The sequence below is a fragment of the Phoca vitulina genome, unplaced genomic scaffold (genome assembly GCF_004348235.1).
Source record: "Phoca vitulina isolate PV1807 unplaced genomic scaffold, GSC_HSeal_1.0 scaffold3, whole genome shotgun sequence".
Taxonomy (NCBI): Eukaryota; Metazoa; Chordata; class Mammalia; order Carnivora; family Phocidae; genus Phoca; species Phoca vitulina.
Window position 1 is genome coordinate 61710140 of NW_022589706.1, and position 27077 is coordinate 61737216.

The window sequence follows — 27077 nt, forward strand, 5'->3', positions numbered from 1 at the left end:
GAAGAGAAACAAAGGAAACTGGGGAGCGAGATTTTCATCAGGGCAAAATGATGCATGTGGAACACATAGAATAATAAATGTGAAAAAAATGTTGCGTCGTGCATTTATCACCAATATTTCATCAAAACTGGGTCATACTGAATTTTAGCACTGAATTTTTATTACTTGTCCTGATACTTCGTATTGAGAAGAGAAAGAGTATCAACACAACAAACCTGTCAGGTATGCAGCTAGGAAGCAGGGCATATTGTGTTGTTACTTTGTCAGCATTAATAATCCTTATAGATAATAAGGAGCAAAAGTATTAGCTAAATTAGTATTATAAGTGTCTTATAATAGTTATCTGTAGTCTTTTTTTCTGTCTCCAAGTTCTTAGATGAAAGAGAACTGAGTTGCCGTGGACCAAAATTTCCTGTGCAGAAACTAAATTATCAGAACAAAAGTATGAGACTGACCCTTAAAATTAATGACATAAAAACATTGAGAACAAAAGAAGCATAAAGAATCTTGTTAGTAAAATCTTTTATTTTGTTTACATGCCAAATGTAACACAAAATTCATAAGCCAGAAAATTTAATAATATGAAAGCAAGGAGAAACTAAGCTGGACCATTTAGCAAAACTAAGGGAAAACATTCATTTAAAATACATCAAAATTCCATTTTTTTACCCCATCGATTGTGCTTAAACAGATCTATCGTATTTCAGTTGCAAAACGCAGAGGAGGACTCAAGCTGAAGGGTGTCTGCTAACTTTAGTTGCTTCAATAAGAGCTTTTCACCTATGAGGGACACACAAAGAATAGGTTTGAATTTTCTTAATCTAAAGTTTATTTTCAATAAACTTTAAATTTTAGAATCATTGTAGGTTTACAGAAAAATTGCAAAGATAGTACAGAGAGTTCCCATATAGCCTGCACCAATTTCCCTCAGTTAACATCTTACTAAGGTAGGTTTGTTACAACCAATGAACCAATGTTGATACATCATATTATTAATCAAAGCAAATACTTTAGTTCGATTTCTCAGTTTTTACCTAATGTCTTTTTTCCGTTCCGGGATCCCATCCAGGATAACACATTACATTTAGTCATCAAGTTTCCATAGGTTCCTCTACACTGTGATTGTTTCTCAGACTTTCCCTGTTTGTGACGACCTTGACAGTTTTGACGACTACTGGTCAGGTTTTGCAGAATACCTACAACTGATGAGGTTCCCTTTGGTCACCTGGCTGAAATTGTCTTGTCAGGTTTCTCCACTATAAAGATTTACTCTTTTTTTCCCCTTTTCATACTACACTCTTGAAAAGGACGTCACTGTACAAACCCACTCTTAAGGGGTGAGCAGTTATGCTCCATCTCCTTGAGGGAAGAATACATACATACATTTTTTGGAATTCTTCTGTACTTCTGGAAGATTTGTCTCTTCTCTTCCATGTGTTTGTTTGTTTAATCATGTATTTATATAAGTATGGACTCACAGATATTTTATTTTGGTTATAATCTTTTCTAAAAATTCCATTTATAATCTAAAATTACTTTGTTGCTCCAAGTGTTCCAGTGTTCACAATTTGGAGCTTTTTCTGCTGGTTCCTATGTCCCTTTCTTTCAACCTATTTATTTTTTTAAATTTATTTATTTGAGAGAGAGACAGAGAGAGCACCAGCGTGGGGAGGACCCAAGAGAAAGAGACAAGCAGACTCCCCACTGAGGGAGGGGAAGTCCAACACCAGGCTGGATCCCAGGACCCTGAGATCATGACCTGAGCTGAAGTCAGATGCTTAATTGAGCTGAAGTCAGATGCTTAACTGACTGAGCCACCCAGGTGCACCTCAACCTATTTTTAACATAAATCATGTTATTCTTTGATCTTTGTCTCTTGATTCTCCCACTTCAGGTATTTGTGTATCTAAAGTTTCACTGTTGATGAATAATGTCATGTTCAAGGTGATGCACCAGAGTCAGGATCACCAAGGTATTTTACTTAAAACCAATTCAAAGATTCAGTAAGATAATTTCTCTGAGATTAAAAAAAAATAAGTTCAGATGTCAGGATTCATTATGTATGTGTGGATATATATTTTATCCAACTTGTCTCATGTATTTATTTAAATAAACAGGGCTGAACTGGTTTAACTCTTCATCTTTGCTTCTGACTTCATTCTGTCCAGTCTGTGCTATATACCACTCTCAGATTAATTCTTCTAAAGTATAGCTCTATTTATGTTACTCCCTTACATAAAGCCTACAATAACTCCCCACTGCTTGCCAAATAAAAGGCCAAATCATTAGCCTAATTTCATTATATTGCATGCCATGGCCCTAGCTCACTTTTTTTTTTTTTTTAAGATTTTTTATTTATTCATTTGAGACACAGAGATACAGAGAGAGAGAGCATGAGCGGGGGGAGACAGAGGGAGAGGGAGAAGCAGGCTCCCCGCTGAGCCAGGAGCCCGACGTGGGGCTCGATCCCAGGACCCTGGGATCATGACCCGAGCCGAAGGCAGACGCTCAACCATCTGAGCCACCCAGGCGCCCCGGCCCTAACTCACTTTTAAAGTCTTTCTTTTCTCATTATTTTCCTACTTATATGTTCCTGCCAAGTTGGAAGGACCTAAGCTCGTAAAGATGTTTTTCCTTTTTTCTGCTTCTATAGTTTCACTAATGTTCTTGCTGATTAGAAGCAATATCCATTTCTATTAATTAAAGTCACATCTCGTGTCCGAGATCTTAAGTTTGCCCCATCTGATCCATTTCCATCCTTGTTTGCCCTGCTGTGTGTCCTGGGAGGCTGACCTATAGACTACAGCAACACTTTCCTGCCCGCTGCCAGCCAGTGGGTTCAAACAGTGGGAAGCCTAGAAGGACTTGGGAAAGTGATATCAGGGTACTTTTCCTCTTGCCTACTTCCTGTGAGGTTGCCCCAGGCTGCTCCTGTCCTTCTAGTGAGAAGTTACCGGTCCTTTCAGGGCACCCTTCTCCTTCTCAGAGCTCACTCCTTTGGGATTCTGGTAACTGCTCCCTCCTCCCCTCCCTGAGGCCCAGAGGTGGTTAGCAGTTCAACTGTTGCTAGTCTAGGTTGCTCTGGGACCCTCCCTGTCATTTCCCTAGATCTCCCACCCACGCCTGTTTTGTGAGTGGTCTTCATTAAATCTTTGTATTATTACAATTTGAGTGCCATCCATTTCCTGTTGTGACCTTGATAGTCACTTCCCCTTTAGAGGAAAAAACCACTTCTTTCAAGAAACTTTCATTTACACATCTCACAGAATATGATCTGTTCTTCCTCTGAGCATAAAATAGCACTTGGTCTAAAGGCATTAGTCAACCCGACATTTTATTTAAAGGCTGCCTAATCTTCTCCCTTAGAGTATAAAGTCTCTAACGACAAGAGGACCAGCTTATTTATTTTTGTTCCCCACAGCACCTAGCATTGTCCTGCATAGGACTGGGTACTTGATACATTATTTGCTAAATAAATGACATTTTAAAATATATCCTCCACAAGTTATATTTGTTAACCTATGCAGGGTTCTCATTCACTTGAAAAAGGAAGTGGCGTATTACAAAGAATGGAAAAATTAATGCTTCCTTCCCATACTCAGGATAAATTCTATAGGAGACTGACAAAATCATGTTTATTTCTACTTAATAGCTAATTCTGAGAATACTGGAAAAATTAGTTGGAAATGATTTGATTGATTTTCAGAAGTTCAGATTCTATATAACATTTCCAAATATTCTATATCCACCACTTTCAGAGTTCACTTTTTTCAATAGGATTTTCCTGTATAATCTTCCCTCATTCTTGAGACGCTTTATGCTGCAATCAATTCAAATATTACATAACATGTCATTTTCATTTGCTCTACTACTTTATAGTTATTTGCCAATTTCTTTTGTCGATTTGATTGTCTTAGTAGGGGGCATGTTTTCTACTTCTTTTGTATCTCACCACACCCTGGCATTTTACAAGTGGTAAGTGCCTCATTAATGGATAAAGAGAATTCTGAGAAGTCTAGAAAAGTCACCATCCCTTTATTTACTAAAATATGGTTTCAAATTATAAAGCTAATTGTTGTAGACTGAATGTCTGTGCCCCCTGCAAAACTCATATGTTGAAACCCTAACCCCCACTGTGAGGGTATAAGGAGGAAGAGCCTTTGGGATATAATTAGGTTTGAAATAAGGTCATGAAGATGAGCCCCCCACTATGGGATTACTGTCTTCATAAGAAGAGAGACCCGAGTTTACTCTCTCTCCACCATTTGAAGACACAGTGAAAAGGTAGCCATCTGTAATCTAGGAAGGAGAGCCCTCACAGGAACTGAATTGGCCCACACTTTGATCTTGACCTTCCCAGCCTTCATAACTGAGAAATAAATTCTTATTGTGTAAGCCACCCAGGCTATGGTAAATTGTTATGGCGGCCCAAGCAACGTAATGCAGCTATCTTCTTCATAAGAAGAAACCAAAATCAATCTTTATATTAAGATAACATTTGAGAGACTTAAGGAATTGTTATTTTAAATTATTACTCAAAATAATGCATAATTTACAAAGCCCTTATTGTGTTTCAAACAAAACCCAGATTCTGGGACCTACCATTAGTTTTTTTAGAAAGTACGCATGGCTCTCCTTCTGTTGATGTCTCTCTTGATTTGGCAAAGAGAACAGTGAGGACAGCAAAGCGTCGCCACATAGTCATCGCAAATGGATCCCTGTTTGAAAATACAAAAGAAATAGAAATTTAAAATCCACCTGTTTGGAAATTAAGACTTACGGATTTTTAAGACATTTTGAAGACAAGCAGAAGGAACTGATCCATTGAATTCAGAGTTTGGATGGATACATTTAGGAAAATGTTAATTGATTTTTCCATGTAACTCCTCTTTTTATGACATTAAATGTTTTCCTATACTTTGTAATATTGAATATAGAAGATATCAATCAACAAAACTGTCAGTATCAGGGAAAAACAGAGAGTTTCAGAAAGTAAAACCTCAAAATTCTTTTCTTCCACACCCCTTCCCTATCTCAGGAAGCTATTAGAGGATATCTCCACCCCCAATGAGGGAGGAAACCAAGAAAGAGGAAGATGTGGAATATAAGAAACAGGAGCCTAACACAGGAGGGAAGCTAACGGCATCCCCAGGGTAATGGTGAAGGAGATCCCAGGGCAAGAGAGTTAAGCACCACAAGTGAAGAGCAATTAGTTCCAAGGGTAGTTGTAGGTCAGGGAGTGATTTCATTGAGAAGATAACAATGGTAGAATGTCTGATATGTTGAATACGTTGGAAAGAGACTTAGAAAACTGGGAGAGTTTGGGGGTTAAAGTAAGTGGAAAACGACTCATAAGAAAGTGGAAAATTACTAATTAAAACACCAAGAATTATTAAGACCAAGGAATACAAAGTTTTGTATTTGTATACAGGAAAAACAAAGTTTAGTGGAAAAAGCAATCATAGTTCACTACATGACTCAACTCGGAAGAGCACATAGGTCTCATAATGTAAGTACCAAATATGGATTTAACCCAAATTACATATACCTTTTTGGAAGAAGTGGGGTGGGGAGAGGGTGCATGTTTGTGGTGGGGAAGGAGAACAAAACAGAACTAAATTCTCATCGTTTATAGTGGGAGGTCTATAGACAATGCCCCAAATGGAAAACTCGAAAAGTAGCAATACAAGTCTATGATTTGGAGATATGGAGGAAAATACCTACAGAGCTCTGGGGAGAAGGTGGTAGGAGAGAGAAGTTTGTGGACTGCTACTTTTCTTAACAATAATTAGATAATCTAAAATTAAGCTATGTGCTTGCAGAGCTTTGGTAAATAAATTAAAGCTATACTAGAAAACAGGAATGGGGTCATTTAGTGGGCCAGGAATTTTGAGCAGTTTTTTGGAAATTGGGAGCAGACGGGATTACACTGATGGAGAAAGTAGAACAGAGCTAGGGATGCAGAAACCTCTAACAGGGTCATGGGCAGGGCATTTGATTAATCCCGAACTCAAAAACCTGGAACTCAGAAAGGAGGATGAACAGGCTGGGGAATGGAAGGCAGGAGGTTCACTGAAGACTGCCTGAGCAGCCGGCCCAGGCCTGCATTGCCAAGCTGTGGCTTTGCCCCAGGATACAGCAGGCAGGTGAATTTAACAGAGGACCCTGGGGTGGGCTTTGGGGTCCTAGGAGAGGACGGGGGTAGGTGGGGGCAGTTCTTCACCTATCTTCTAAGAGATCAGGCTCCCTAAGACTTAACACAGACACACTGGAAGAGAGAATAAAGGGTAAAGACATTTTGGCACATCAAAGAAATCTAAATTGCTCTCACTCATGAGATAGCCAAATTGTTTTATGTTTGGTATTCACTGATTATTTTATTTTATTTATTTGAGAGAGAAAGCTCAAGCAGGGGGAGTGGCAGGCAGAGGGAGTGGGAGAAGCAGGCTTCCCGCTGAGCTGGGAGCCTGATGCGGGGCTCGATTCCGGGACCCTGAGATCATGACCTGAGCCGAAGGCAGCCGCTTAACCAACTGAGCCACCCAGGCATCCCCATACAACCCCCCTGCTTTTTTTTTTTTTTTTTTAACTTCTTCTCTTCTTGTTGTTGCATAGGTCTTTCCTGATTGCTTTTATTCCCTAGAGATGTCCCACAACAAATTTTTATCCAATTAGTGAGGACCCTTCATTTTTCACCCACAATTTAAAATTCTATTCATCTTGAGATTCATCCAGGTTTTTGTGTGTATCAGTAATTCACTCCTTTTTATTACTGGGTAGTATTCCATTTTATGGATATATCACACTTTGTTTATCCATTAACCAGCTGGCGGACATCTGGATTGTTTTTAGTTTGGGGCTGTTACAAGCAAAACTGCTCTGAACATTTGATACAAGTCTTGGTATGGATATATATTTCTTTGGGCAAATATCTAGGAGTAGAATGGCTGGGTCAAATGGTAGATGCATTTAACTTTTTAAGAAACTGCATTTTACATTCCCACCAGCATTACATGAGAGTTTCGGTTCCTCCATATCTGGCAACACTTGGTGTGGTTTAGTCTGATTAATTTTAGCCGTTCCCATAGTTGAATAGTGGTATCTTATTGCGGTTTTCATTTGCATTTCTCTAATGATGACTAATGATGCTGAACATCTTTGTATGTGCTTATTTGCCATCTAAATATTTTCTTTTTCCCCGAATTTATTGTGTTAAGAACACTTAACAACTTGGATGGATCTCAAAATAATTATACTGATTAAAAGAAGCTAGATAAAGGAGTACAGACTGGACAGTTCTATTATATAAAACTGCAGAAAATGCAAACTATAGTGAGAGAAAACATTAGTTGGGGAAGTAAGGAGGGGAAAGAGGGAAGAATTACAAATGGGTGTGAGTAACTTTTGGAGGAGATTAATATGTTCACTACCTTGACTGTGAGGATAGTTTCATGGGTATATATCCCGGGTATATAAACTTATCAAATTATACACATTAAATATATAGAGCTTATTGTAAGTCAATTGTATATCAATAAGGTTTTTTTAAAAATAGGAAAAATTATATTTGTCAATGTCATACAAAATAAGGTCTTTAGAATGCCTTATTTCTTCCTCTGCCCTCCAATCTTTTAAATTTTGTTAAAACCAAGTAAAGTTTTACTTTCAGACTGTTATTCATTTTTCAAATACCTGAAAAGCATTTAGAAAAACTGATTATGGACTAAACCTTTAAAAAACTTGATAACTTTCGTGTTAAACAATATAGCCACAATTTTTTTTTATTTTTTAAAAGATTTTATTTATTTATTTGTCAGAGAAAGAGAGAGAGCAAGAACACAAGCAGAGGGAGCGACAGGCAGAGGGAGAAGCAGGCTTCCCGCGGAGTAGGGAGCCCAATGCGGGACTCAATCCCAGGACCCTGGGATCATGACCTGAACCGAAGGCAGACGCTTAACCAACTGAGTCAACCAGGTGTCCCAATATAGCACAATTAAATAAAAAGCTCCCACAAATCAATAAGAAAAGGCAAACAACCCAGTAAAACAATGAACAAAGGATATGTACGGATAATTTATAGAAGCCATGCGAAGGGACAAAATAGTTTTTTTTTTTTTTAAAGATTTTATTTATTTGCCAGAGAGAGAGAGCACAAGCAGAGGGAGTGGCAGGCAGAGGGAGAGGGAGAAGCAGGCTTCCTGCTGAGCAGGGAGCCCGATGCAGGACTCGATCCCAGGACCCTGAGATCATGACCTGAGCCGAAGGCAGCCACTTAAACTGACTGAGCCACCCAGGCGCCCCAGGGACAAAATAGTTTTAAAAAGTTGTTTGATCTTAACTAATAAAACTTAAACTAAAACAACAGTCAAATATCATTTTCCCTCTCTGATTGACAACATAAAAAATATTACCCAATATGGGACACACATATAGTGTTAATGGATTATAAATTGATATAATCCTTTTGGAGGGGTATTTGACGATATCTTTCAAATTTTGAATGTGCATACACTGTGATCTATCACTCTAATCTCGGGCACTATTGTACAAAAGTACCAGTGCATATACAGAATTTCATGTCCTAACAACGATTTAATCTACAATACTATTTAACCTTTCATCAGTAAGGAAGTGATTAAGTAAATTATCTGTATGGTGGAATACTATGAACACATTAAAAAGGATCTGTATTACAGACACAAAAGGGGTCTACCAAATGTCACGTGGAAAAAAAAAACAAGTTGCAGTATAGTATGACCCCATTTTAAAAGATAAACACAAATCAAAAGAGCCCTGCAAACCTCAAGCCCCATATGTCTACATCCATAGCTAGAGCTCCATCTAATCTATATCTGTATACCTTATAGGCATAGAAAAAGCCTGAAAGAGTGCATACCAAATTATTAATAGAGTTTATAGCTGAGTAGTGGAATTGTGTATAAAGGGGTTAGATTTTCACTTTTTACTTTCCATAATTCTGTGTTTGAATTTGTCATAAAATTAGGTATATAGCATGTATTATTTTTGTAATTAAAGAACTAAGAAATATCTTTAAATGAAAAAATAAAATAATTTCAGTGGAATAAAATAAGTTCCTAATATATTCTGCCTATTTATTTGTTCCCTGTGGTGCTTAATTTTATGTGCCAGCTTGGCGAGGCCATGGTACCCATATATTCTAGATGTTTCTTTGCAGACTTTTTAGATGAGAGTAACATTTAAATCAGTGGATGCTGAGCGAAGTAGATTATCCTCTGTAATGTGGGTAGGCTTCATCCAATCCGTTGAAGGTCTTAATAGGAAAAGACTGACCTCCCCAGAGCAAGAAGAAATTCTGCTGGCAGGCTGCCTTCAGGCCCGAGCGGCAACTCTTCCCAGCCTGCCAGCCTACTCTGCATTTTTGGACTTGCCAACGCTCACAATTACATGAACCTATTCTTTAAGACCCTTTATGGGTCTATATTTACCTATCTCTGTGTCATCTATATCTCTTTTTGGTTGTGTTTCCCTGGCGAGTCCTGACGGACGCAAGCTCCTGTCACATGAAGTGCAGCTTGCGATGTATCGGAATGTGCGTTCATGGAAAGACAGGGTTGAATATTGACAACTTATACTTCTAGTGCGTGTTTTTGGGCGAGTTACTCCACCCCTTAAAACTTTAAAGTCCTCATCTGTACAATGTGGACCTACTCACTTTACAGGGAGGGTGTGAGGATTCAATGAGGTGTCCTCTGTCATGTACTTGGGGCATGCTAGATTCTGAATAATCCCCGCCCATTGTATGATACACAGTGCAAATATGAGAGTTGCCTATGTTCTAAGGTCTTTAACAGAAACCTAGAAGGAGGTCACATAACCAAGGGGACCTATTGCTACAGCAACCGAATACAAAGTTGCACGTGCTAGGAAAGACCTACCAATCAAATTCAGGTGATGGACACCATCAAATGGTTTGCAGGTTTATAACGATGATTTTGAAAGTGGGGGCATGTTTGAATGATACAGTGTGGTAAGAGACTCACAGGGATGCCATATCGGGTCCGGTAGAGGGTCCTCATTGCGACGGATGTCCCACAGAGACAGCATTCATTCATGTCAGCTGCAACTTGACATGCAAGGCACATGAAACAAAATGTGCCACAGAGACCTGGACACATGAAGCCAGAGGCACGAGTTACTCCACTCTGTTCCTGTCACCTTTGGAAGCTAGTTTGCTTTCACAAACAGCAGTCCCAATCATGGGGCCTTTGCCACACATCCTGCTGCCAAGGCCATCCGCAATGCTTTTGCTCGGCATTACATCAGCTTCTCCCTTCTCCCCACCTGGTCATTTCAGGAATCACCACACCTTGGCAAGTATGCATCCTTTTTGTAGCCCTGCCTTCCTTCATCTATTGAATGCCTCACTGAGACCTAGCCATGTTCCAGAGATTGTCCCCAGAACTGGTTGCCTCTGTCTAGGAGGGCAGTCAGATAATAAATGAAAAATTCTCCAATGGAAATCTACTCAAGATGTCAAGAGGTCACCCACAGAAATGAGGCCTCAAAAAGCTCTGGGAAGGATATGCTGCTTGAGCGGAATATTGACAGATGAGTAGAATTTGGCAGGCAGACAAAAGGGAGCCGAGCGTCTCTGAGATCACTTGGCGTGTCTTGGCAATGGCTGGTGTTCATTCAGTGTGGCTAGATTGGATGGGGGTAAAGCTGGAGGGTGAGGCAGGTTGGGGACTGGATGACGAATGAGTGCGTGGAGTTGGTCATGAAAGTCATGAGGAACCACTGAAATATTTTAAGAAGGGAGAATGATTTGGTCAGGGCTGCCATTAAGGAGTCCTGCCATGAAGCAATTAAGCTTATATTAAAACTTGTAATTCACTTATTTGAGTGACAATGCAAAGGGCTGGAGGATTAAACTATTCATCTTTAGAGGGTTTTAGTAATGTAGTCAGTCTTAGTATTACTAAGATTTGCAGATGTTGAACTAATGTCTTGAGATGTGTAAGTCATCACCCCAGGTCATCCAGTAAGACAATGAGAGCCAATGAACAAACCCATCGTTCCATTTTCTAGGTAATTTTTTCTCTCTGTGTTTTTTAATGTACAGTTGACCTTTGGACAATGTGGGGGTTTGGGAGCACCGACCACCTGCGCAATCAAAAAATCTGTGTGTAACTTTTGATTCCCCCCCAACTTAAGTACTAATAGCTTACCATTGACCGGAAGCCTTATGGATAACATAAACAGTTTACTAATCCATGTTTTGTATGTTATATGTATCATATACTGTATTCTCACAATAAAGTAAGCTAGAGAAAAGAAAATGTTAGGAAAAGCATAAGGAAGAGAAAATACTTTTATAGTGCTGGACTGTTAAAAAAAAATCTGCATATAAGTGGACCAGTACAGTTCAAACCTATGTTGCTCAGGGATCAACTTGATTCCAAATTTCAATTTCACTGGTAAGTTAAAGGTTAATGTATTTTCTTTCCTTGTCTCAGAACACTCTGTGGACTTGAGGCAGGCAAATAAACCTCAAAGCAAATTTTTTTGTAAGCAAGTTTGTTTCTTGTTTGGTGTTGAGCACGAAGCTCTTTGGTCCTCTCTGACACCCCCCATCCCATCCCTGAACTTACTTTCCCCAACTTTATTTGGAGAGATCTCACAAAAAGGAAACAAAGCAGAGTTAGAGATTCTTTTCCTGATGAGAAGCTGACTGCCTTTAGAATTCTTTATTCTCAGCTATATAAAAACCTAAATGTATAAATTTAAATAGTTTTTTGCTGAGCTCCCGTTGAAACCATGGATGAATACTATGTCTTGTGTGCTGGGCACAATGTAACTCTAAAGTAATGAGTTTACATATGTAAGAACAGTCTTTTTTCTTTTTCTTTTTTTAAATCAATGGTAATTGTCTCTTTTATTTTAATGTATGGTCTATTTATAATCATTAGGCCAGACCCATTGGTTGTGAGAATCATCAGCTTCGTTACTATCATCTTAATTCCAGGACTTATCTTAGGAGTAAGACTATTGATTGATGTGCTGGAGAAAAATTAGCTATAATCAGCACAAGCCTTTTTTCTTCACTTACCATTCATTGCCTGACATGCCAGGTGCCCTGTGATAGGCTGGGAACCTTTACTACACCATAAGGGAGGAATGAGGGAAAGCTTTGGCCTTTGGTGCTTCACCTCCACGGCAATTACGGGGGCATTTCCCAGCACTTACAGACACCACAGTCGCTGAAGCAGTCACACATGCCTGTCTGCCAGTTGGAGGTTTGGGCCACGGGACCACATCCAGGCTGAGTCACAATGACCACCGGTGACTGAGCTTGCATTTTCGATGTAGGGTCTTCAATGGCCGTGGTCTGAAAAGGAAAAAGTTGGTGTAAGTAGACTCCAGGTTGCTCATGGAAACCTGTTTTGAGGCATTTTGCTTCACAGGCAAGTGGGACAATTTAGATTAAGTTGCTTGCTGCTCTTTTTTTTTAGATTTTATTTTTTCATTTGAGAGACAGAGAGAGCAGGAGTGGAGGAGAGAGGAAGAGGGAGAGGGAGAAGCAGACTCCCCATTGAGCAGAGCCCAACGCAGGGGCTCGATCCCAGGACCCGGAAGTCATGACCTGAGCCAGAGGCAGCCGCCCAACCATGTGAGCCACCCAGGTGCCCCTGCTTGCTGATCTTTGAAGAACGTAATTTTTATCTCTACTCCTCCCAAGACAGAGGCGCCTGGGGGAGGGAATTCACTGAACTGGTCAATGGAACAATGGCTTCTCTTGGAGTAAGGGAGCAAAACCGGGTTATTGGTACTGTTTTTAGACAGGTACCTAGTATCCACACAAGACAGGGGAACCAATGACCAACTTGTTATAGTTGTCAGCAGTAGTGAATTGCAGAAGACAGGCTTCTTTAAAATTGCACCATCCTGAGCTTTTGTGCACACACACACCTTTCCCCTCTTGCTCCTTTTATAGGTTCCCTTTTGTTTTGGATTTATTTCTGATTAGCAGTTGTAAAACAAAAACAAAAACAAAAAATGTCCTCTGTTTTCTGTTTACCCACAAAATAGTCTACTTCACTACTGCCCACCAAATATGTGGTAGTATTTCCCACACCAAGCAATTCTGCAATACCAGCTGGAGTGTCCTACAATCCAACTCAATTCTGACCCTTGTCTACAGGAGATAGCTTCAGATCCCACAGGTTAAGGGCTCAGTCCCATGAGATTGCTCCTACTTCTCCACTGTGGACAGCAATTAGAAGCCCAGGTTGTCACCTGTGCTTCTGACTTACCAGCTATAGACTGAAGGTTCCCATGACCCCTCCTTGGGTTCAATTAATTAGAGTGACTCACAGACTCCAGAAAACAGTTTAACAGTTTACTTACTAGGTTATTGCTATTTTACAAAGGAAATTAAAGGATTCAAATGAACAGATGATGAGATACATAAGTTCAGAACATGTGGAATTTGGGGTTGCCACCCTGCTGGCTCCCTAACCCAAAAGCTCCCTGAACCCCATTCTTTTGGGGCTTTATTGCATTAGGCATCATTGATTAAACCATTGGCCATTGGTAACTGAAGTCAATCTTCAGCCCTCCTCTGGCCTCCCTGGAAGTCTGGGAGGTGGGGTTGAAAGTTCCAGCCCTCTAATCACAAGGTTGGTTCCCCTGGCAACCAGCCCCATCCTCAAGGGCTTTCCAAAAATCATTTCTTTAGGATAAACTCCTTGGTAGTTGAGAGGGGCTTGGTATAAATAAAAGAACACCTTTATCGCTCTTATCTACAGTTAAGAGATTCCAAAGATTTTAGAAGTTCTGTGCCACGAACAGGGATGAAAACCATACATATATTTCTTATTATAAACCACAATATCACAGCAGTCCTCTCCAATCTTTTTGTATCCAAGTTCTTCACTTCAAATTTACCTGGGGCCTGTGTCCTCCTCTCAGTGCTGGCTTGGAGGCCCTTTGACATATTTTGGGGCAAATCCTGATAGTATGTCTCAGCAAAGTGTATTATGAAGTCTGTTTTGTGAGGTTAACCCTAATTTCTATCAGGAGAGGCAAGGTGGGGTCAAAGAATGTGGATTAGATTTGGAGTGAGAGTATCTTTGCTCAAATCCTGATTTCTTAAACTCTGTGATCTTGGACTAGTCACTTACCAGTCCAGTCATTTAAGTTTCCATTTATTAGTCTGTAACATGAAAGTGGTTTCTGACCTAACCACCTCACATGTTTTTTGAAAGTGTTTTTTTTTTTTTTTTTTTTAGATTTTATTTATTTGACAGAGAGAGAAACACAAGCAGGCAGAGGGAGAGGGAGAAGCAGACTCCCCGCTGAGCAGGGAGTCTGACTCGGGGCTCGATCCCAGGACCCTGGGATCACGACCTGAGCCGAAGGCACACGCTTAACCGACTGAGCCACCCAGATGCCCTATTGAGAGTATTAAATGAGATATAGTCTGGGGATGAGTTTAATGAACAATAAAGAATCAGATAAATATAAGGGAGTGGCTATCACGAAAGTGTAGCAAGGAAATATGATGAATTCCATATACGTTTGTTGGCAATAATATCAGCTAATAGTCACTGAGATTCTACTCTATGTCAGACATCGTGCTAGATTCACATTGTCCACTTAATCTTACAATAGCCCAGCAAAGTAGAAACGATTATCTTTATTGAGTTGATAAAGAAATGGACACTTGGAGTTTAAGTGAATTGTGGAATTCAAATCCTCTTCAGGCTCATTCCACAGCCCCATTTCCTCCCTTTGTCTCTTAGCTTTGGACTCCCACTCCATCACAGCACTTAGTACAGTGTGGCATTGCCACTGGTTTGTTGTGATCTCCTTGAGACCTGGAACCCTCTTTTCATATTTATTCTTTTAGCAACAAGCTCAATGTTACGCTCATAAAGGTATTGCCTCATTGAATTAAGTGCTTAAAATACGTTTGATTTTCTTACAGTGTGCTGGGCACTGGGATGTAATACATTTCCACTTCAGAATTCAGGACATGTTTTGAAAAGCACACACACACACACATGCTAAAGTTGAAAATACAGTGCCTTGAGATCCTCAGGCATTGTCATACTATTTGCCTTTTTTATATGATTTTCTGCATAGAGAGAGCAGGTCCAAAAACAGGCAAAGTACCTCAGTTGTTCCATATCATTTTACACTTTTCTATTTCTCGAATAAGCTTGTTTCTTTACAGATCTCATGGCTTAGTTAACACTTAGCTAGTTTGCTAGTTCCCTTGAACAAGAAGAGAGCACAGTATAGGAGACCAGGAATAGTTTTAAAAGCAGGGTAATGTCTTCGATATTTCTCTGCACAACTGAAAGTGTATCATGCAGGAATGGTTCAAACATGTCTAAATCTGCCCAGGCTTCACCATAGCTAATTATAAATCATCCAGGTCCACACTCACAGATGGTCCCCTGAATCTTGGCAAACAGTCTCATGAAATAAATGCTCAGTTATTTTGGATGAGGACAAACTAGTTTAAATTTTTTTTTTAGAAAGCAGGAAAAGCTTAAAAATGTTCTCTTAACTATTTGTTTCTGTTGAACACCATCACTATCAGAAAGTAGCTCTAGGGGGCGCTCGGGTGGCTCAGTTGGTTAAGCGTCTGCCTTCGGCTCAGGTCATGATCCCAGAGTCCTGGAATCGAGCCCGGTGTCAGGCTCCTTGCTCAGCGGGGAGTCTGCTTCTCCCTTGCCCTCTGCCTGCCGCTCTGCCTACTTGTGCTCTCTATCTCTCTGTCAAATAAATAAACAAAATCTTAAAAAAAAAAAAGAAAGTAGCTCTAGGTATTTCCCTTCCCATTAGTGGGTATAGTATGCAAACACCACACATTTTTAAAGTTTTAATAAAATGATGATAAGTATCTCAGAGTACAAAATTTGCAATTATTTATTTTATTTTTTTAAAAGCTTATTTATTTATTTTATATATATAGAGAGAGTACATGAGCAGTGGGAGGGGCAGAGGGAGAAAAAAAGAATCCTCAAGCTGACTCCCAGATGAGCAGGGAGCCCGGTGTGGGGCTTGACCCGAGGACCCCAGGATCATGACCTGAGTGGAAATCACGAGTTGGCTGCCCAACCGACTGAGCCACCCAGGTACCCCTACATTAAGTATTTAAAGAAGACTCTAAAATGAGAGACATTTAAAAGCCCCAAGTTTGAGAAAATAGTAAAAAGGCAGGAACAGATAATTCACTAAAAAAGACATAAAAATGACCCTTAAAAGATATATATCAAAAAGATGGTCAAATTCACTCAAAGTTAAAGAAATGCAAGTTAAATACCTGTCAGATTGGCAAAAATTAAAAAGCATGCAATGCATTCTTTTGGCGAGGCTTTGAAGAAACAGGCACTCAAGTTTTGCTGGTGACAATACACCATTTTGGAAGGAACTTTGACAATACCTAACATAACTGCATATGCACTTACCATTTGATCCAGTAATCTCACTTCTAGAAATTATCCTGAAGATATATCTGTAACAATGTAAAAATATATATGCCTGAGGTTATTCATATGTATGGGAGAGTGGTTGAATAAACGATGGTACTGTTAGAAACAAGACAGCAGGCCTGAAATGGAGCCACTTCTGCTAAACCCCACGTGGCCACACCGAGACTTAGTTTCAGCCCTCCCAGAAATGGAATCTTAAACCAGTCAGTCAGGAATTGCCTAATCTGCACTTGTTAGGTAATCTGCCAGATAGACCCCTACCAATCTCTAAAGAAAAGTGACCTTGCCATAACCATTTATTTGCTTTTTTGTCTAATATAAGTGCCTTGTTCCTGCTCCCTTCTGTCTATAAAAGTCTTTCATTTTGTACAGCTCCTTAGAGCTCCTTTCTATCTGTTAGAAAATTGGGTGCTGCCTGATTCATAATCATTGAATAAAGCCAATAAGATCTTTAAATTTTACTCAGTTGAATTTTTTTTAACAGTACATCCATACGACAGAGCATTATGCAGCTATCAAAAGAAAAAAATGAGGAAAATCTCTATAAACTGATATAGAATGATTTCTAGGATATACTAAGTGAAAAAAACCATGGACAAAAGAGTATGTGCTGTCTGATATCCTTTATGTGAGAGATAAAGGGATATAAGAAAACATACCTATACAATAAGAATTACAGAAAGAATAAACCAGAAATGAATAAATGTGTTATGCTCAGAGTAAGTGGGGTGAAAAGAATGGGAGAATGGAAATGGAATGGTAGGGATGGGCTGACACCTCAAGTGTACCTTTTTGTATGGCTCTTCCTCTAAATCATGCTAATATGTCACACATTAAGTCAACACACAAATGGACAATTAAAGTCAACCAGAATGTGGAAGGAACCCCATAGGCAATATAAACAGTGACAAATTAACCTAATTGTATCACAATTAATATTAGAAACATGCTGAAGTGAGTGAGGAAGAAAAAGTTAACTATAAGAACTTCAGAAAGCAGTGTTTTGACTATGTAACGTAAGGCTAAAGACAAAAAGAACAAATATTATACCTTAGTTATAAACTGGTTTTTCAGAAGAGTGTGGGTTAGCAATTCTGAAACTTCTTTATATATATATACACATGCTAGGCTTGAACAAATAAATATATTGTGGATAATGAGACTGAGGTTTTTTTACTGTCAGAGAAAGAAATTACAAATAAGGAAAGGAGGAGGGCTGGTATGAATCCTGTGCTGTTGGATTGGAATCAGAAGTACAAACTCATGATTATTTACGCACACACACACACAGATAGATATGTGTGTATACATAAATATATTTCCTAGCTCCACCCACTGAGAGGACCTAGAAGCAACAAAAGCCCAGTATCACTGAATATACCCTGTGCCCAAATCTTGGTTTTGAAATGCCATTTTCCAATAAAAGGGAGCCAGAGTTCATTGGAGAAATGGCTGATTCCAGGGCTGGGGCAGGGAAAGTACAAGAAAAGCCTGGAACCTTTGTTTCAGGACCAAAAGGTCAAAAACGGCTCAAGAATGGATTAGAGACAGGACCTCAGAGCCCATCTGACGGCTCTCACAGTGGCCAAACCAGGACAATTTGAGCAACAAAATAATGTTAATAATGGGTTATAACTCATAAACCAATGTAAGTATCCATAATTCCATACTGATGTAAACAAAATAACAAATTTTAAAATGAGGGGAAAGGTATAGTGCTTTTTTTTCTTAAAAAGATTTTATTTATTTATTCATGAGAGAGAGAGAGGCAGAGGCAGAGGGAGAAGCAGGCTCCCCACGGAGCAGGGAGCCCGATGCGGGACTCGATCCCAGGACCCTGGGATCATGACCTGAGCTGAAGGCAGACGCTTAACCGACTGAGCCACCCAGGCGTCCCAGGTATAGTGCTTTTTTATGATAGAATTCCCATTAATGAATGTACAAGGAATGATGGAGATACAAGATCACCATTTGGCAAACACCACAGTGATAATTGTTTGTTTTTTTTTTAAGATTTTATTGATATATTTTGAGGGGGGAGGGGCAGAGGCAATGAGAATCACAAGCAGACTCCACGCCAAGCATGGAGCCCGATGAAGGACTTGATCTCACGACCCTGAGATCATGACCCGAGCAGAAATCAAGAGTAGGACACTCAACTGACTGAGCCACCCAGGCGCCACCACAATGATATTTGTTGAAGGCAAGGCTTATAGATGGATGCTCATGTGTTTGTTTATTGTCATGCGCTGAAGGACACAACATCACTTCTGTGTTATTTTACCAAAAATACGTACTCAGAATCCACTCATAAGAAAGTATCAGACAGGGGCGCCTGGGTGGCTCAGTCGTTAAGCGTCTGCCTTCGGCTCAGGTCATGATCCCGGGTCCTGGGAATCGAGCCCCACATCCAGCTCCCTGCTCCACGGGAGGCCTGCTTCTCCCTCTCCCACTCCCCCTGCTTGTGTTCACTCTCTCGCTGTGTCTCTCTCTGTCAAATAAATAAAGTCTTAAAAAAAAAAAAGAAAGTATCAGACAAAACAAAAGGAGGAGGATTCTACAATATATCTGGCCAGTAAAAAGTGTCAGGATCATGAAAGACGAATGAAAACAGAGGAAATATTCAAGATGGAAGGAGACTAAGGAGACATGGTGACCAAATTCAATATGGGATCCCGAGTTGAATCTGGAACAGAAAAGGAGCTGTCAATGCTCTCCAATCAGAGACCATGAAGAACACAACTACAGTTGAGCAAGGCAGGTGTATTATGTATTACAGCAGGGGAGAAGGCACACCATGGGGACTGCGGGGAATTTCAGTGACAGGGTATTAGAAAACACTTTTCGGTTGGGTAGATTTGGAGGAGGATCAAGGAAATGGAGGTGGCCCAGAAAGTGGAATACAATTCTATGCCTGGGTCTATTAATAGACCCTCTCTACGGGGAGCACTGAGGAGAGCAAGGTTAATCCTGCAAGAGGTGCCGCAGCAGCACTCACTCATATTAGCCAGGAAAGGACACTGTTTGGTATGTTGTGGCTTGGATAATGTTTAAAGTTCAAATATATGTCCAAATATGATTATGGAGTGTGAGTGTTTTTATCTTGATCCATCATGGTCACAGACTAGCTTTATCTGATGTTGATGCTCTGTGAAATTCTTTATGTGTAAGAGAAGAACATCAGGACCTAGTGTGAGCGACAGCATGGATGGACCTTGAGGGTACTGCGCTCAGTGAAATAGGTCAGACAGAGGAAGACAAATGCTGCATGATCTCCCTTGTATGTGGGGTCTAAAACCAACCAACCAACCAACCAACCAGCCAACCAAACCAACCTCACAGATACGGAGAACAGATTGGTGGTTGCAGAGGTGAGGGGTGGGGCGTGGGAGAAATGGGTGAAGGTGATCAAAAGGTACAAACTTTCATCTACAAAATAAGTGCTGGGGATGTATTGCACTGCATGGTGATTATAGTCAATACTATTGTATTGTATATTTGGAAGTTGTTGAGATAAATCTTAGAAGTTCTCATCAAAAAAACTTTGAAACGTGTAGTGATATGTTCATTAGGCTTATTGTGGTGAACATTTCACAATATATACAAATTTCAAATCATTACGTTGTACACCTGAAACTAATATAATGTTAGATGTCAATTATATCTCCAAAAAGACAAAAAAAAAAAAAAAGACCCAGTGTGAGTGCCAGGCCAGCAAGTAGCCACACCGACGCCGTGCTGGCAGGACCAGTCCAGCTCCCCAGTGCCAAGGACTGCTCTTCTCTTCCCTGAGACATTAGTGGGACAACTAGTAAAATCTGAATAAGATCTGTCAGTTAATTAGTTAATAGTTTATCAACATTAATTTCCTGGTTTCATTATTTACACTATGGTCATGTAATTTACATTAAGAATCAGGAAAGCTGGGTGAAGGGTACACAGGGATACTGTGTACTTTAAAAAAGTAGCTTTATTGAGATATATTTTACAGGCTGTAAAATTTACTCATTTAAAATATATACTTGAGCAATTTTAGTATATCCATAGTTGCACAGCCATCACCATAATCTAATTTTAGAAGATTTTTATCACACACCCCTTAAAAAATACCCATAACCATTAGCAGTAACTCCCCACGTCCTCTCGCCTCCCCCAGCTCCAAACAGTCTCTAATCTGTCTCTATTGGTTTGCTTATTCTAGACATTTCACATAAATGGAAACATACAATACAGTAGTCCTCCTCATCTGTGGCTTCAGCTACCCACGGTCAACCGAGCTCTGGAAGCAGAGCATCTTACTTCTGACGTATGGTCAAGACTGGTCTATGCCTAGAGCTGTCACAATGCCTATGTCATTCGCCTCACTTTATCATCTCAGGAAGGGTGAGTAGATATAATAACATTTTGAGAGACCATGTTCACATAACTTTTATTACAGTATATTGTCATAATTGCTCTATTTTATTATTGTTGTTGTTAATCTCTTACTATGCCTAATTTGTAAATTAAACTTTATGATAGGTATGTATGTGTAAGAAAAAAACATAGCATATGTAGGGTTTGGTACTATTTGCAGTTTCAGGCATCCACTGGGGGGTCTTAAAACATGTCCCTGGGGATACAGAAGACCGTGTGTAGTCTTTTGTGACTGACTTCCTTCAGTTAGCATAATGTTTTCAAGGTTCATCTATGTCCTAGTATGGATCAGTACTTTTTTACTGCTGAATAATATTCCGTTATGTGGATATACCATTTTGTGTTTATCCATTCATTAGTTGATGGACATTTAGGTTGTTTGTCCTTTTTGGTTGTTAACGAATAATGCTCTGGTTACTACTTGTGTACAGGTTTTTGTGTGGACATTTATTTTCATTTCTCCTGGATATATAGCTAGAAGTCGGATTTGTGGATCAAAATGGTAGCTCCACGCTTAGCGTGTTGGAAGGAGGATGCTCACCACTGTCCCACCAACGCCATGTGTAACATTCTGAAGACTCGTTTCAAACTGTTTTCCAAAACGGCTGCATTTCACGTGAGGGCTCTCCTGCACATCCTGGTCAACACTGGTTATGATCTGTCTGTGGGCTATTTTGGCAGCATTTTTCACAAGTCAAAATTATTAAAAAATAACAAAACAAAACATAAAAAAGAACATGGGAAGAGGGGAGCCCCGTAGGATTTAGAGTGAAAAATACAAAAACAATCTGTGCATAATGTAAATATAGCCATTATAAAAATTTTAAAATTTCCCCCTTATTCTTAGGAACTATCTTAAAGAATTTCTCTTTTTCTTTTTCTGTATAAAATACCATAAACTCCATCCAGAGTAGTTGAAGCTTATTTTAAATTTATTAGGTTTGCCTTTTTATAAAGATACATTTAAGTGGTTTTTAGTTTTGATCTTTGCTCTCTTAAATATACCAAAACGGCCTTTTACTGCCGCCTGACAAATACAGGAGAGGCTAACCATCGTGGATGTCCAAGAAAACAACGTGAAGGAGTGCTGTAGTAAGTGAACACAGAATCAGTGGCGCTGCGCATTCCGGGCGTGCCTTGTTTGTGGGTGTCTACGTGGGGAGGAGCTGTCTATCTCGAGGTGATGGAATTCAGTGAACTTGCTGCTGGCTGTGCTCCGGCCGCCGAGAAGGGAGCCGGTCGGTGTCAGGCGGAACCAAGCTGCCAAACCCTCCCTGCCCAGCCTCTGGTTTTCCTTTTAGGGCAGACGGCCCACCTGCTCGCAGTCGCGGCCCACCGCGGAGGCGGCCTTCCCGGATTCGAGGGCAGGCGGGCTTCAGCACTGCCGCCTGGCGGGTGGGGTGGGCTGCTCACGGGGTCTCACCCCTCGCCACCAGGGATGGTGACTGCCAGCCGCAGCTGGGCGCTGAAGGTGTTTTCCACCGGGTACCCACGTTCTCCCTCCCGCTACCGTTGGTTATGTACCCGGCTGTGTCCCCTGCCGGGACCAGACCCGGGGGCCTCCGAATTGTCCAGGGCGACCCGCACACAGCCCAGGGGTAGGGTCGACCGCAGTCCGGGGTCGGCCACTCCAGGCGTCTGCCCCACGGGGCCGCGAGGCTGGGACCCGCTGCTCCCTCCGGCCGGACTCGGCGGGACGCACTGGCCGAAGCGCGCGCGGCGGGGTGGACGCGCCAGGACGACAGCGGCTGGGCATTCCCCGAGCGGCAGGACCCGGCGTCGGGAGCAGGGAGCCGGGGGCTGGGACAGGTCCGCCAGCGGTGTCCCGCGCTGGCAGCCGGCCGCTCCCCTCCGCCGCCGCACCCACCCAGTCTCACCAGGCATTTACATAAACTTAGCAAAGTTTTCATCAACTGCTCAGGGCTGACCAGCTTACTTCTGATCGGGAAGTAAGACCGAGAGAAACTAACACATCTCACTGATTTTAACACCTATTAGGTGCGCCCTAGATTCTACTTTTGGTGCACATGCCCGGTTTTTATCTTAATAGGCAGCAACCGCAGCTCTCCGAACAAATTCGTTCTGTCAATCTCATGAAAAAGGACGTAAAGAAATTTCAATTATTTCCTTTCTGGTGCTCACTCCTTTCGCAATAATTAGCTTGACTTTGGGAAAAGTAAGCCTCCAGTCTGGAATGGAAGCTCCGCAAGGGCAGGGAATTCTGTGGGCTATTTTCGCTGATGTATCTCGAAAGTTTGGTACAGGGCCCGGCACACAGTAGGTGCCCACTAACGTTCCCACGCCCGCGTTCTCTTATTCGCATCTTGCTGAGGCAATGCATGACGCCAGTCAGAGGTGGTGTGCATCTGACGCCCGCTGGTGCCCATTGAAGCAATGGCCCTTCTTCACAGGACCCTTTTAGACTAGCAGAGTACTAGGACCCAGTGTTTCCCTGTATCCCAACGATAGAAGCCATATTTTTGGGTGATAGCTTCCTACATTTAGGGCCTGGGAAGAAGAGGCATTTTGCAGGAACTACTAAAAGAAATTCCACGTTTTCTTTTGCATTTCCTTTTAACGATCAAATATTAGAAAAAAAAATATGAAAGGCTATTCGTATATTGTCTAAACAATTACAATTAACACATTTCTTTTTTTATCAACACAGGAAATATCCATTTTGGGAACAATAAGTCCACAGTGATTAAAAAAATTGTAAAGGGGTTATACTGATTATCCTATAGCTGCTTGTATTTTTTTTTCCAGGCTAGCCGATGCCGGGCACACAACTGTCAGTCAATAAATACCAGCTGAATGAATAGATTATTTCCACAATATCTCTCAGAGGAAAAACATGTTCATGTAACTAGCTTATTTTTCTTCATTTTTTAAAAAGAAATATATATTTTTAAAGACTTTATTTATTTTAGAGAGAGAGCGAGTGCGGGGAGGGGCAGAGCGAGAGGGTGAGAGAGAATCTTAAGCAGCCTCCATGCCCAGCGCAGAGCCGCATGGGGGGCTCCATCTCAAGACCCTGAGATCATGACCTGAGCCGAAATCAAGAGTTGGCGGTTTAACTCACAGGGCCACCCAGGCGCCCGTTTGCTTATCTTTCAAGAAGTCTACGCTATAATTTTAAATATAAGAACAATTTAAAGATTTCAGAATAAAAACTTGTCTGCAGTTATAGAATTGCCCTTTCCTTCCCCTGACTGTCTTCACTCAGTATATGCTATGTGTACTTGTGAATTCAAACTGGTTGCTGTTAGCCCTGAGAGCTGCGGGAGACCCGAGCATTCTCGGAGGGCCTTTGGAGTCCAATCTGAATATTCACACCGTAGCAAGCAGCTTCATCCAAAATATCCCTACGCTGACGGCCGCTTCATTTGTACAGAAATTTACTCTTTCAGTTTAGTGACTTAAACAGTCTTCAGCCCAACAGTCAGTTTTAGGTTTCTGTTTCTTTCACTACTTTTGACTTCTTCTTTTGAATGTGAAAACTGTGGGGACCCAGGTGCTTCCGTGGACCTTTTAGCACGCATAACTGAGCAGAGAGTGCGGGCCCCAAGAGATTTCTCTTGTTATTGGAAGGAAGTTCATCTCTAATGAAGGTTGCCTGCAGGAGCGGGGAAGGTTGCTCTGTCCAGCCCAGCCCAGAAGAGCAGCGCTGGAGGGAATCACGGTCCTACACTTCCATCTGACCAATTTAGCTTATTTGGAAAAGGGTTTTGTAAACTCCCACATGAGATTTCTTACTCCAGGAAATACCTCCTTGATAGTCATAAAACCGAGAGGAGAAAGCAAATACACTCATCTGCAGCTCAACTTTCCTGAAATCAAAGTCCAGTAGAGACGCTAAGGATTTCGGAGACCTGATCTACAAGCCTGTCTCCCAACGTCAGTGGTCCTCAAGGCTTACTTAGCGTAAAAAACACGTGGAGAGCTTGTTTACGAGGTAGATTCCCAGGCACTATGCTCCAAAATGGTTATTTAGGTGGGCTGGGCTGGGCTGCAGGAATCTGTCCCGAGCACCCTCAAGCTGCTGCTCCGAAGCCAGAAGGTGCTGTTGTGCCGAGTAGAGAAAGGTCGCCCTTTCGTGTAGACACAGCTCGGTGAGACCTAGAACAATCCTACCCTTTCTCCAGGCAGATACAGCCCATGCTGGCGCCTCCAGCTTGCCTGAGGAGCACAGGCTGAACCAGCCCTGCTCCTTCCTTTGCTGGCTGCCTGTGCAGAACCTTGGCATCCCAGGAGAGCCCAGTGCCAATGGCCTTGCAGAGCACACTTTGTCACCCACGCCCTGGGCTTTGTCATTTCTCTTCTGTTACAAACAACTACAGATCTGGTCTAATTCAGCAAACATTTGTTGGGCAGCCAATGCATGTAAAAGCGTTGTGTTACATTTGGTAGGGACGAAGGGGCTATCTGTAGTTCCCTCCTGAGGCCAGCGGCTCTGCCCATCACTAAGTGACAACCTGGCTGTTTTGTTTGCTGCCATCTTTGTTCCCACAGGAGCCGAGAGTGATGGAAAATTCCACTCAGGAAAAAGAAAAAAAAAAAAAAAAATGGAGACAGGAGGAACTGAAATGGGAATCTTGGTGCACCAGTTTCGAAGAGAGACTACAACTCCTTTCTCCAGAAGGTTCCTTTCATGGAATGGCCTCAATGCTAGGAAACCTTGCAGAATTCTGCTCACATTTTAAACATCCTAATTGCACCAATTAGCGTTAGTTACAACTAACCTTACACCTGTCTCCCCTGCCTTGGAACACCTCACTCTTGAGAAGAACAGCCTGTCTTCTTATTAATATTAACCGATAGTATTAGTGTATTACATTAATGTATTACTATATTATATTATTATTAATCAATCCAGGTACTAAATGTATTACTTAGATTTTCCTCTTCTTTCTAGTGTTTACTGATGCTAAATTTTCTTTTTTTTCACTTTTTAAAAAATATTTTATTTATTTATTTGAGAGAGAGAGAATGAGGGAGAGAGAGCACATGAGAGGGGGGAGGGTCAGAGGGAGAAGCAGACTCCCTGCCGAGCAGGGAGCCCGATGCGGGACTCGATCCTGGGACTCCAGGATCATGACCTGAGCCGAAGGCAGTCGCCCAACCAACTGAGCCACCCAGGCGCCCTTTTTTCACTTTTTTAAAAAGATTTTTATTTTTAGGTAATCTCTACACCCAACATGAGGTTGGAACTCACAACCCTGAGATCAAGAGTCGCACACTCCAATGACTGAGCCAGCCAGGCACCCCGATTTTTTTCACTTTATTTGAAACATTTTCGTTTCATGATCTCTCATCTCCTAAGCTATCAAAAGTAAAAATATAATGATAGAGGGGCGCCTGGGTGGCTCAGTCATTAAGCGTCTGCCTTCGGCTCAGGTCATGATCCCAGGGTCCTGGGATCGAGCCCTGCATCGGGTTCCCTGCTCAGCGGGAAGCCTGCTTCTCCCTCTCCCAGTCCCCCTGCTTGTGTTCCCTCTCTCGCTGTGTCTCTCTCTGTCAAATAAAAAAAAAAAAAAAAAAAATATATATATATATATAATGATAGGAGAGAAGGGTAACACCTCTATGCATATAAATGAAGCACCAGAATTTAATTTTGTAACATTCCAGTCTGTTTTCTTACTTTCATACTGAAAATTCAAAGATTCTCATGATTCATTAGCTAAATCCAAAAAATCCCATTTCCTATTTCTAATATTTTACATGGGTAGATCAAGTAAAATATTTTCAAAGCACAAAGAAATTAGACCAGCACAAGTAAACATGCATATGTATTAATATAAGGAATGAAATTAATGATCCAGTTAGTAAATACAATACCTGATGTGTGTTTTCTGCTGGAAACAGTAGTTGATAAAGATTCAAGGCTACACTACTTTGAAAAGCATGGCATCTAACTCATGCTTGGCACATTCTTGTTGAATTTGACTGAATTTAAAGCAATTAGGTAAGAAAACATTGGTCTTTCAGCTGGAAATAAAGAAATCAAACACTTAAAAAAAAAAGAAAAAAAAAAACCCAAAAAACCTTTTCTTCCCCCCCACCCCCCAGTGCTAAGATAAGCTTTTAAACAATCACTTAATTTCAAAGTACTTACAGTTGAGAAATAGGTTCTGAGCAGGCAGTGTTTAGTGGCTTGGGAAAGTATCTCAC

General features: G+C 41.1%; 1 protein-coding gene across 1 annotated transcript; it reads right to left on the bottom strand.

The window, feature by feature from the left end:
- Nucleotides 1-494: 494 nt before the first annotated feature.
- LOC116628298 (placenta-specific gene 8 protein) lies at nt 495-27077 on the bottom strand. Its single transcript, XM_032398536.1, has 5 exons — nt 27022-27077; nt 12229-12370; nt 10023-10147; nt 4603-4718; nt 495-780 (listed from the first exon to the last, which is right to left on the bottom strand). Exons 2-4 carry the CDS (start codon nt 12338-12340, stop codon nt 4614-4616), a joined length of 342 nt encoding a protein of 113 aa, XP_032254427.1. The 5' UTR covers nt 12341-12370; nt 27022-27077; the 3' UTR covers nt 495-780; nt 4603-4613.